General features: G+C 40.6%; 1 protein-coding gene across 1 annotated transcript in view; it reads left to right on the top strand.

Moving 5' to 3' along the window:
* Window positions 1-12,714, top strand: part of PCSK5 (proprotein convertase subtilisin/kexin type 5) — a 269,604-nt gene extending 256,890 nt beyond the window's left edge. The window contains 9 exon segments of the mRNA XM_009328171.1: window positions 224-281; window positions 2,280-2,497; window positions 3,532-3,768; window positions 4,261-4,491; window positions 6,072-6,249; window positions 7,457-7,674; window positions 9,826-9,941; window positions 11,536-11,713; window positions 12,305-12,714. Of these exon segments, the coding sequence (XP_009326446.1) occupies window positions 224-281; window positions 2,280-2,497; window positions 3,532-3,768; window positions 4,261-4,491; window positions 6,072-6,249; window positions 7,457-7,674; window positions 9,826-9,941; window positions 11,536-11,713; window positions 12,305-12,714 (1,844 nt within the window).
* Window positions 12,715-12,942: the final 228 nt, after the last annotated feature.

The following is a 12,942-nucleotide window of genomic DNA, read 5'->3' as shown; positions in this document are numbered from 1 at the left end:
ACTCCTGTTGGATAACTGCTCCTTATTTTCTCACTGTGCTCCTTCTCTTCAAAGTTCAGATCCATTATAAACCTTTCAACAGAGACCTTAATGTAACCTAGGCTACCAAAAACTACCACAAGATAAAAGCCATTTTCAGCTGGCCTGAATAAACAGCATCTTCTCTTGCCTAGAGAAAAAGTGAAAAATCAAAAGTGAAAATAGGCATGAAATCCTATGACAGATAGTACAGCTCCCATTGACTTCAATAAGACCATGGTACTTCAGGATGGTTCTTTATGGTAACTGAAAATAAGCCTCTAGTCATTCTCCTAACTTGTTCCTTCCTCAAAGTAGTACAGAGCAGGGTGTGAAGCCAGAAAGTGGATGTATCGGAGTCCTGATAGGGAAATATAGTACTTAGTGATGTATTTCTCTCTTTGGCTTATATTCTTTACTTTTTCCTGTAATAAATGGAATTCAGAAAGAAAGATTCCCATTTGACTGCGATGGATATTAGATCAGGCACTTGAGTAGATCAGGTTCTCCTGTTTCTGTGCTTTTTTCATCAGCATTCATCATACCTATATATACAGATAAAATCTGTGCTATGCAGTATGAAGATCTTGCTTGGTTAACCTTTTTCTTTAGAAAAATGTGCAGCTCCTGCTTTTCTTACCATCAGTACAAATTCCCTGGCAGTACTTCCCTGCTAACTTTGTCAAATAAGTCAGTAAGGGCCAGTGGAACAGATTCTGATCATCAAATGTTACAGTAAATGCAAAGTAATTGCACTAAAGCCCACTGCAGTCCAGAAACAACTTTTAATATCAGAAATTGTGGCATACATGCAAAGATAATGTTTTGGCATTAATATGTTTGTTCTTAGTACTCATTCCCCACATCCCACACAGTATAACAAAATTAAACCTTTTCATATCTCACTAGTCTTTTCAGCTGTTATTATCCCCCTTTTTTCCAAATTCCAGAGTATAAATAATGGCTTCCCAGACATCATTCAGCAAAGTCCACCAGACTTAAATTCTGGTTTCAGCCTCTGAGGCAAAGTTCCTGAGGCATAACTACTCTCCACTGGAGCAGAGGATTATATGAGATTTTTTTTAGGTTTTTTTTGAGTTTTGGGACATGCTGTAGGGGATGGAAAGGGTTGACTTGCTGCACTGATAATTTCTGAGAGAGGATTTTGAAAGACTGGGCTAGCAGAGTACTCAAGACTGGAACAAGAGAAGAAGACAGGACTGTGAGAAATAGATGCAGGATCATGAAAAAGGTTAGGAGAAAAAAAAAAAAAGATGAGAATAGATGGCAGGCACAGCTCTTATCTTTTCTCTAACCTTGCTCCTAATGCATCTCCCCAGCCTTTCTTTGAAAAGATGCTCTCCAAGAAGGAAAAGAGAAGCACCCTCTACAGGGAAGAATGAGCTTGTTAATGTGAAGTACACGTTCTGGGACTACTTTCTATGTCAACTTCTTCCTTAGTTTTCATCAATGGCTGTATACATATGATTAGCAATCATCTCAAAATGTGGACTTGCTTGTCCTTCAACTTTCTAACATTTTGGGTTTGAGAGTGTAGGCAGATTGGATTGCATTCCGCCTCTCCTTTTATCCCTCTTCTCCTGAAATATAGGTGCAATTTTTTCCTACATTTTCTTTATGACTAATAGTCCCAGCTGTGGTTGTCTACAGTTGCTTTCACACCACAGATACCAGTAAAACATGCTCCCTCTTCACTTTCTCTAGATTGCTGTCACTAAACACACGTACTAGTTAAGCATCCTAGCTTTGTTGGGTTTTTTTAATCCCAGTCCCCCCTTATTCTTCCCAGCCTTCACACTCCAGGGTTTTCTCTTCTCTTTCTCCCCTCTAGGGCCACTGAGGTTATACTTTTCTGTCTTTCCCTGATATCACTGTTGAGGGTCTACTGTGCAAGACTAGAGATTGCATCTTTCTTTTCCCAAACATTATAGATCTTCCTATCTTATATAAGGGGAAAATAAAGAAATGAGCAAGAAAGAAAGTCCAACATCCCTTAGAGTAGGTACAAGAACAAAGGAAGGCCAGACTCCCTTCATAGCACTAACCATGCACATTTTCTGCTCACAGACAGAAGGGATGTAAGTGGAGGATAGGCAACAAATTGCGTGAGAAACCTGTTTGCTCCACTAAAATGTGTGTGTTGGGAAAGTCTCATATATACTCATAATTCTTATAGTCTGGACTGTTTGATAACTATACATTGACCAGCAGTTTGCTTTGTGTTTGTTTTCATTCAATAGGGGATATTTTAATGATTCTAAGACTTGCAAGGAATGCAGTGGATCCTGTAAGACATGCATGGGAAGTGCAACCAAATGCCTGTCCTGTAAAAGTCCTTTGCTTCTGGAGCACTGGAAATGTAAACCTACCTGTTCAGAGAAGCATTTTGCCTCTGAAGGAATCTGCAAACACTGCCCTGAAATGTGTCAGGAGTGCATTCACAATCAAACATGCAAAGGTATTATAAAGAACTGGTCTTGACTTGGCTAAAATCCCATCTGGATCTGTCTAGAGACAGACTGACAGAAACACAGATCTGAAAAGAAGTTCTGTAATGAGCAAAAATTAAAAAATGGATGTATATATCATTGCTAACCTCTAAGATAGAGGCTAAGCAATCAGTGCTTTATGATGAGACTCAGTCTAAACCATTAATCTGTAAAAATTTCACATTGCTTTGCCTGTTCCTGTTGTCCCTGGGAGATTCCTACAGGTTTGATTTTATTTCTGACCTAGTGTATCCATGCCTAAACACTTGCATACACATTTACACCAATGTGAAATACAGAATGTTTCTTTCCTAATTTTGTTGAACTTTACATCTCTTCACCATTTTTGCAAATGACTACTTATGGTAGAGAATGACATCTCTGTAATGAAACGTATTAGGAAAGCCTTGGATATCCTGGTGAGTCTGAATGTCCCCACAAAAATTTCCAGGATAGTTAATATTGAGCAAGCCGTTCTGGAAACATAAACATGGATAAGATAAAAAAAAATCATAAACCTATTAAACCAAGTACTCATAATAAAATTAGCAGCTGAACCCCAGCTCTATGCAAAGACAAACATTCAGGTCCATATATCCCAGCCAGACTCGTATTTTAATAATAAAACAAAAAAAAAACCTTCAGATGTGGACATCCCTGATCTTGCAGCAAGTTCATAATGCAGATATAATATCTCAGCAGAAGTCCACCTGTATTCAGTGGCAGCATAGTTTGGTTAATATCAGCAAAGCTGAACAGGTGACTTGGCTTCTCAGTCTCTTAATGTAACACAGAAGATGCTGTGTGAGGGTTGGGCCGTTACGGGCAGTTTGGAGGGGAAAGCGTTGAAAAAGAAAGCTCTACCTTCCCAAGCTGTCCTCTTACCTCCTGTTATGACAGGCACTGCAGGAGTTATGGTTTTCTAGGGTTTCTTCACTCCCTCACTTACAGAGGTCAGAATTTGCTGCCCCTTGGCTTACCTGTTGTTTGCTGTTCTCTGTAGAGTGCATGCACGAGTTCTTCCTGCACGAGGGGCAGTGTGTGCAGGACTGCCCTTCTCACTTCTATGCTGAAGACAAGCACTGCTTTCCCTGCCACACAGACTGCAAGGATTGTGATGGGCCGGACTCGGACGACTGCACTGAGTGTGCCATCGACTTCTTTGTCCTCTACAGTGGCATTTGTTTTGAAGAATGCCCTGAAGGGACTTACTATGAAGAAGCCACTAAAGACTGCCAAGGTTGGCAGCTGTTGTTTTCCCCAGAACGGTATTGAGATACAAGTGGGTATGGGTTAAAGACTATCCCAAAAGGGCCTGCGTGTGCCGGCTAATGTCGCTATCGGTGTCCTGGAAACGGAGGAGATAGCTAATGCAGAAAAATAACAAGGAGTAGCTTAGCACAGCAAAAATTGGAGAAAGCTGAGAGGGAGGTAGCAAAGCTAGATGTATTTAATGTTACGGGCAACCACTCTGGTAAAGTGCTGAGTGTTCCTGGAGACAATATGTTGAAAACCACTGCTCAGCAAAAGCAGTGCCAGTGCAAAAGAAAACCTAAGGAACTGGCTGTGTAAGATTGAAAACAGTAAAATGTTTGACTATGCAGAAGCAGAGCTACCGCTTCCCTCAGCCTCTCATCCTGAGTTGATGGCTGCTCCTTGCAAAATTAAAGTTGAAACAATAATCTGAAATGCAACAAGAAATGGTGACATTCCTACTGTTTGTCCATTTCAGCATGCAATAGGACATGCCAGACTTGTTCTTCCTCCACTGCCTGCCTTACTTGCAGAAATGGCCTGACGCTGAACTATGATGGGCACTGTGTGGCATCTGGATACTGCTCTCACACTGAGTACTACGTTGAGAAAACTCAGACCTGCAAGCCTTGTCATAAGAAATGCTTCCACTGCTCAGGACCCACTGAACACCAGTGTATTAGCTGTGTGAATAACCGCTATCTTCTCAGTAAGTGTCTTGCTCCTGCCTCTAGATTTTATTCTGCACTGAGAGCATGAAATAGGCAAGTTTCTGCCACATTTATGAAACATCTAGGGCTGCTTAAGCCAATCTAAATATTGAAAAGTTGACCTGAGAAGTAGATAACTTGTGCAGAGATAATTACTTCTGCGGAAACTCTTTGTGAGAGTGGGCTTGCCACTCACTGGGGCCAAAGCAGGACTTCTAAGTAGCAACAAACTCCATGGCTAAGCAAAACTTTATGCTTGGTATGTTCAGTTCCTGATGTTTCCTACAAAGAATTTAGAAAGACAAGAGGGATATCGTCAGCTTTTTTTTTTTTTTTTAATGTACACACAAAGAGTTCACATTTTCATGTTGGCTTGTTTAATCCCTGCAGAGATCTGATGAGCAAAGAAAGCTCAGAGCTTTCTTTAAGCAGAGCTGTTAAAAAGTTGTTCATGGATCACTAGGTCAGTATCTAGTGAATGGCTGAGGTGCAAAACTACTTTTCTGACTTTGGAGCAAAAGACTGTATTGTCTCAGAAACAAATTGGTAAAAAGTATAAAATCCCAGAACTTAAACTTTACTTCTTTGCATATTCTTTAAAACGCAAACAAAAATTTTAGAAAATAATTGGGAGAAAAAATTATTAAAACGATCTTTCATGCAGGAAAAATCTAAAGGGAGTTTGAATTAAAACTGAACCTCAGCTTCTTGAGTCTAATTCTGATGCAGATTTTGCATTCTTAATTTTCTAAGGTCTTGCATCAGACCTGTCTTTTTTATCAACACACTCAGCTGCTTTGCACCATTACAACTGGTAAAGTTGATGGAAGTATGTAAATAAACATCCTGGAGTGGAGAAAGAATTGCAAGGAAAATAGAAATAAGGGGAACTATCTCCCTTTGCACAGTTGCAACCCGAGAACCAAAACTATAAAGACAAGCTAGATAATGAGTACAAGCTACTAATGAGTAATCACTGCTCTTTTAGCTTGATGCACTTGCAGTTAGTTGCATCAGTCCTAACTTCTCATTCAAGAGAGTGGGATGTACCTGGTACATTTGGCGGCATTACAGGCATTTATTCCCATAACATAAAGCAGCAGCCACAGACAGGGGTAAAGATCAATGAAAAAATGTCATTAAATCTCATATTTACCATGAGATTTGTCATATACACAGAATGCAATGAGGCTGACGCTTAGAGTGAAACCTATGGAAAATGGCAATGCATATAGAAAGTTTCTTAATTACTATTTCTTCTTTTGTATATTCTGAAAGAAATCACAGCAGCTGTGATACATTATTATGTATTATGCATTTATATTTCCCAAAGATAAAAAATTATCTGTTCTGAAGAGCCTGCTAATGTACATAAAACGCAGAAATGAGGACTAATGAACTGACAAGACTTAGAAGAAACAAAAAATAACTACTACATCCTAACATTCTCTTTTCTTGTTCTGGCACGTGCTCTAACAGCATCTCCTGTTAGAGAGTTTGCTCTAGCACAGCTGTATGAGATGTTTTATAGCAGCAAATACTAAATACGATGTGTTACTCTGCATTGTTGTCTGTGCAGATACAACCTGTGTTGAAACATGCCCAGCTGGGTATTATGTTGACAGTGATGAGCGACAATGTTCCCCATGCCACAGCGCCTGTGTCACTTGCACTGGAAAACACAGCTCACAGTGCCTTTCCTGCAAACCAGGCTGGTACAGACTTGGAAAAGGATGCATAAACCAGTGTCCAGCAGGGTAAGGTCCAAGATCTTTAGCTAAGAGCTACATCACAGGAAAAGCTTAGAAATTGGATCACTCTGCCCTATTCTACTTCAGAGTGAAATAGAACTGAATTCTATTTTCAGGTGAAAAATTCTTATGTTGCCCAGTACAGAGACGGTGGAAAACCTCCCCTCACAGTAGAAAACTGTAAAGTTGGCGCCCAAATTGGGACCAGCTTGATGTGGTGTGGCCATTCTTACACTCTAAGGATGCTCTTAGGTTATATTTATACAGAACAGTGTGAAGCAGAATAAATACACTAAGTTATCTGTTAGCCAGCTTGAACACAGGAAGCAGCATAACTTCCTTCAAGCCCCCTTGCAGCCTTCACTTAACCTGAGGTTCGGATGAGGTTACTTTTGTTTTGCATTGAGTGAATGTTTATAATGGATCATAATAAAACCAACCATTAAAACACCTTTTAACTGAGGACTCATAATTCTAGATGGCAACTTCATTAATATGAGTCCATTTAATTTCAAAATATTAATTCAGTGTGCTCTAGTGAATATGTCTCAGAAATTCAAATTTGGGAAGTGGACCTATGATTCCTGGTTCAGGTCCATTTCATTTTGCAGTACAGTACAATCACGCTGGCTGTTAAATTGAGTTATCATCCTATTAAATTGGAAGTCTGTAATGACCACATCTCAAAAAAACCACAGTGCAGCTATTCCTCTTTTTCTCTGACAGCACAACTGAGATGAACACTGTTCCTCTGCTGGTATCCTTTGGATAAGCCTGTTTGTGCACTGAAAGGAAATATGAAATTTCTGAATTTCCATCTGACAGCAGGTCATCGGGAGCAGTTAGGAATTCAGTGCTTACCCAGCATCTCCAAGATATCTCTTGCAGAGCCAAAACAGAGTTGAGGTTTTCTGAGCCCTGCCTATTTATTTATTATTTACTTTGTGTCTGAATTCACCCTAGATTTTAGAAAGTCTTGCTATATACACCCTCAGTTTACAAAGTCTTGTTTTATAGCTGAATTCCAATGGCCAAGGGGAATTAAATGAAATTAATTCTCTTTTCACTGAGATTGCAAATGTTTACTGTGATCACATCAATATCACTTTTATACATCGATGCAATCACAGTAAAAGCTAAGGATGAAGGATGTTTTTGTTTTCCTGTCACTGCTAGGCTTTATGCAAAGCCATGGCTATCTGATCTATTTCAGATATTTTGCACAAAACTCCACTGGATCATGTGAGAGATGCCACAAGGGCTGTAAGGAGTGTATGGGGCCTCAACCCACAGACTGCCTTTTCTGTGATACATATTTCTACCTGTTGCGCTCCAAGAACGAATGCGTTAGCTCTTGTCCTGAGTATTACTACGAAAGCAAGGACAACAACGTCTGTGAAAGATGCCACCCTTCCTGCCGAACTTGTGAAGGTAAAAGCATACACTCCACTATGACCAAAAAAAAGGTTATTAAAACACCTGCCAAGGATTATCAAAACACCTGCCATCTCTTCTTTTTTTTTTTTTTTACTCTTGCTCCAAGATTTGGAAACACTTCACAAAGAGACATACCACGTACAGCGCTACCAACCTGTCCATGACCTAAGTAGCTGCAGTGGGTGACGCAGAACTCCCCTGCGGCTGCCAGGCTCTCCCTGGCCCTGGATGTCTTGCTGCACTGGCTGCTCCATGCTGCCGCCTTACTTTTAGAGTATTGATTGATCGAGATCAAAGCAAGGATATGAATTCCTGCCAAGCTCCCCGCAGGGCTGCCTCCAGCCACAGACTGCAAGCGTAAAGGCAGACCCTCACGGGGAGGGCTGAGAGCGAGTCCCAGCGCCAAGTCAGTGAAGAGAAACAAACTGACAATGGTAATGAAGTTTCCGTCAGCTAGGCCTCTCACAAAGATGCTCACCAACTTAAAAAAAAAGGGCTCTCTTGATTATAGAGCTGGACCTCGGTTCTCGCACAAACACTGAATAATGACTGAATAATATCTCACCCTTTGAGCTGTCCTACTATGTGTTACTCTGTGAAAGCCAAGGAACCTCAATCCAACCACACATCGTTACAGTCTGCAAAGGGAAGAGTAGAAAATCAACAGCCAACAACACTTAAGATAACAATAAGGCCACAAAGCCTATTTTTAAACAATAAGGCCACAAAGCCTATTTTTTGGGTGAAAAACAAACAAGCAAACAAAAAGCACTGATGTCTGCTGCTTTTAATATTGTTAAGTATTTTTCAAAGTTAACTTTGAGAGACCATCTGTTTTGTTCCGTGACACACTTACATATTCAGTTTCTTCTTTTTCCTAATTCATCCAATTCTGAAGCAAGCAGCATTAATCCCCTTAGATCTATTTGGTGTCCTATTCTATCTGAACAGCATCAGATGATAGCTAACAGGTGCCACCCTGCAGCTTAGACCACACCATATTGCAACATACAAAATTCATTTTGGATACTGGATAGCACAGATGGCTAATTGCAACATAGCAATATTTAAAATTGTGGAAATAACTCAGAGTGAAGCCACCTTCAAGAACTATTAAAATGTAATTGTATTACAACATTATAACAAATAACAAATATTTTGGCTTGGATTTGGGACAAAAAGATAGCCATTTTAATTTACAGACTACATCCATTGATCTTTACTTTATTTGGGATAAATACTACAGGACAGATTTTCTGTCGTAATTACAGAGACCCTGAGATGAAACACAAGCCAGTCCTTCTAAACAGCAAACCTGTAGGTGTTCTGAAATGCATCTGCATTGCTGATGTACAAGCAAAGAAGTGTTGTGATGCCTCTTGTTTCTCAAGAGCAGGAAGACAAATCCTGCACTGCTCAGAAAAATCACACAGTAAATTCACTGGGTTATAGAAGATTGCTAACTTCACCTATTTAACTGCTTCTAACATGAACTACTTGCATTTCCATTTTCTTCCTTTCAGACAGTGGCAGAAAATGCCTAGTTGCAGGGAAATGGACAGGTGCATCTTAACATGTAGGACAAACCCTTCACTACAATGTTTCACAGAGATACTGCGTGTAGCATGTGTCTTCAGAAAGAGTCTCCAACACACAAAGTGCATATGATGCTCTGTTTGGACCTAGCAAAGAATTTTTTTCCTATGCAACTAAAGAATTTACTTTGCTATTCAAACATAAACATACCTTAATTCATTGTGGTTTGAAAAGGGTTAGCTAGCAGGCCTAAAAAGTATTGATTTTGTGAAGGATGGCATTTGGCCAAGGTTTCCCACAATTTTGCTTCAGTCTGCTGACCTAATTGATTTTCCTGAATGTGTCGGAACTTGCCTATACAACTGATTCCCAAATCAGCTTTTCATGAATATCAAAACACATAAGAAATACACTTTGTGGGCACATAAAACCTCAAGACTAGGCCCCAGCTCTTTCTAATACCAGCCTCCTAATGCTGAACTCCTCACTGCTGATTCTTGCTGTTGACAAATACCCTCTTCTTTGGTGTCAGTGGTCAGTATAATTTTTGAAAGAAGTTAGGTGACAGTTTTTCCTCTTGTAATATTGTTGTTTTATTTGCCTTTCTAGGGAAGGGAGCATTCAGCTGCACATCTTGTGTATGGAGCTACAGTTTATTAAGTGGAATGTGCAACTCAGACTGTTTTGTAGGTGAATACAAAGTCCAGGAGACACCAGGACAAGAGGTACCTATTTTCTAGGCATTTTCTCCTGTGATTTGTATGCTGAACTTCAACTTCTGAACGCAATACAAACAACACAAAATGCTCTTCTCTGAGTTTTCAAGGCTGCTAATCTTTAAATAGGCTTACTTTTTTCTTCTCTTGGCAGAGGAAGCATTGTTTCTCTTTCTGGGGTTGTCTACTATCGAGTAATCCTCTACGAGTAAATATTAAGGCATAACTTTGTCAATGATGATACTAAAGCCATGTGAACAAAATCAGCTATATTAGTAATAAAGCATTTTTTTTCTTCCAGTATAACTAAGATTTCCCCATGGATTTCTGCTGCTTTGTCTGTAAGAAATCACATCACATTCCTGATCGACAGCTTTGCTGGCAGAAACCTCTAGTGGAAAGACAGGCTGAAGTTAACAGAGCTGTATATTTAGTAGGGTAGGACCACAATTAGGTTTGGGTCTGTGCCACAAGTCTGGGCACTCCAGCTTCCAGATTTCCACACCAACTGCCTTCCGAAGATGTTTATTCAAGAATATAGCAGCAAGGCAAGCCAGCTGGCCTAAGATGCTGCATACCTTGGAGTCTCTGGCCTGGAATATCCCCTTAGCAGTGCTGCCCCACAACTGTGAGCCTGAGAAAACAGCCTAAGAGCTGGGGACCACAGAGGTCCACAGTACTCTGCAAGAGCTTTGACTCTGAGAAACAAGACCTCCTGCTATGACCTTCCCATCTTGCCCGGGTTCTTCGATTCAGGACAACCAGCCTCACAGGTCTGACAGCAAGTTTGATGAAAGGTTATTGGAGTTTCCAGATCCTCATAGGGGGTATGGGGTCCTGGTACCATGGCAGAAAAATAGCAATTATTTTCCCAGTAGGCCAGGAACTGTGAACACTGGAAGCCTTGAATTACCTGAGCTCAGAGCATTCTGCAAGGTAGATGTGACAATGATCATCTCCGGTACTCTTTGTACACAGAGGCTCTCAGGATCCTATCTGGTATTTGAGAAGCATATTTGAATCTAAGCTGTTTCTGTAAAACAGAACCAACACAATCTAATAAAAATCTGGTGTGCTAGAAAATTTCCAGCCAGCTTTATTCCTTATTTCTGCTCCTTCCCAAGTTAGAAAGGAAATTCATTCTCCCAGCTGCCTTTTGTTTTCCAGAATATTTCATGTTGCTTCTCCCATGTCAGTTACTTTTAATGATACTCTTGAGTACACTTCTTGAAGGCCACTTTACCATCATTACTGCCAAAGAACCGTAGATCTGCTAGCATGAGCCTAGCAAAACAAACCCACGCTTTCTGGCCAAAGAGCTTACAATCTGAATGAATTTTGGCTTGCTGTCTAGCTAGGTGAGATCTCTAACTAAGCTCCTACAACACTTTCCTCCCTGCCCTACAAGCAGATCACTGAGAACCCAGGAAATATGAACCAAATTTTAGTTTTTCTACTCCCTACTGTATTTTGCCATTGACACCCGTGGTGCCCAGAGACGACCACCCAGACAGCGAATGACAGGACAGAACTGCCAGGTCAAGTCCAAAGAATCCAAATTGAAAGGTGCACTGCTTGTGTTCTGTGTCTGAAGGAGGACGAGCCCAAGTGTGAGAGATGTGACAGCTCATGCACTGAGTGCAAGGGACCTGGGCCTCTCAACTGCACGATCTGTCCAGCCAGCATGCAGCTCTACCTGGAGGAAAGCCGCTGCCTGCCCTGCTGCAGTGGCTCTGACCTAGCAGGCACCCCAGAGTGCTGTGACTGCAGTGAAACACAAGGTAGGACCATGCTGAAGAACAGTAACGGTGCTGAAGGGCTTTATGACTGACTAGGCTGACATTTAAAAGTCAAAAGGGGAATGGAGCAAAAATGTGCTCCTGAGCTGCAAGCATACAGCGTGTTTCTATTGCTCCGTCAGCAGAATCAGAAGGGCTTTACACAAATAACAGCAATCGCGACTGATGCAGGAGACAGCACCTTCTTTCACTCACAGCTATTGTGTTAAATGGCCAGGCATTTCATAAACCAGGTGACTGGGAAGTGCTTGCTTCAATGGATAGCCATCTGAATCATTGCATTTCAAGCTCATCATGTCAAAATATGTTTGTGTGCCTGTTAGCTGTTCTGCTTCTTTCCCATTATTTCTAATCTAATAAAGAAGCATAGCTAACCCAGCAACCTTGCTTACATCCTTATACCATCACAGCTACAAGAACACAGTTGTGGTGCTGGAAGAGTAAGGTCAAATGTATTTAAGAATGTAAGCAGGCCTAAACGTTGTACTGGGTCTTTTAAGACAAATAAAACCCCACCATACACACACACCCAAGCTCATTTAATCTTTTTTGTTTTTTTAACTGCTGTTGTAGACGACTGTGTATTACGGACCACTCTACGACCCAAGAGCAAGAGCAAAAGCAAAACGACTTTCTTTGTTATTACCTGTATTTTGCTGCTTCTTGTCATTGGAGCCATTGTATTCATCTGGAGAAAATCACGAGCCAAAACCCAGGCTGTCAATAAAGGTGGGTATGAGAAGCTGACAAATCACTCCAAACCCTTTCCTTCCTACATGAGCAACTACCACGAGAGTCCCAGTTACCAGGAAGATCAAGTGATTGAGTATAGAGATCGAGATAATGAAGATGATGACGAAGAAGATGACATTGTATATATGGGTCAGGATGGCACAGTCTATCGCAAATTTAAATATGGACTTCTGGAGGATGATGAGGAAGATGAGCTTGAATATGATGATGAAAGCTATTCATTTAGATAACTCTCTACTAATTTATGGATTTCCTGCTCTGTTGCTTTTCCTATTAAATTACAGCAATTTAGTTAAGTATGTTTAGTTACTTCTTAGCATGCTGAGCTCAAGATTTTAGCTAACAGTTATTGTGAGGGCAGAATGGTTTCTAAAAACATTTTTTCCTAAAGCTTTTCAGTAGCGCTCCAGATGTAGACTCATTAAGAGATTATGTTTCTGTGCATTTGTGTGGAGAGT

The sequence above is a fragment of the Pygoscelis adeliae genome, unplaced genomic scaffold, assembly GCF_000699105.1.
Source record: "Pygoscelis adeliae isolate BGI_AS28 unplaced genomic scaffold, ASM69910v1 Scaffold45, whole genome shotgun sequence".
NCBI lineage: Eukaryota > Metazoa > Chordata > Aves > Sphenisciformes > Spheniscidae > Pygoscelis > Pygoscelis adeliae.
The sequence above is the reverse complement of the archived record's forward strand: the minus strand, read 5'-3'. Positions and strand labels throughout refer to the sequence as shown.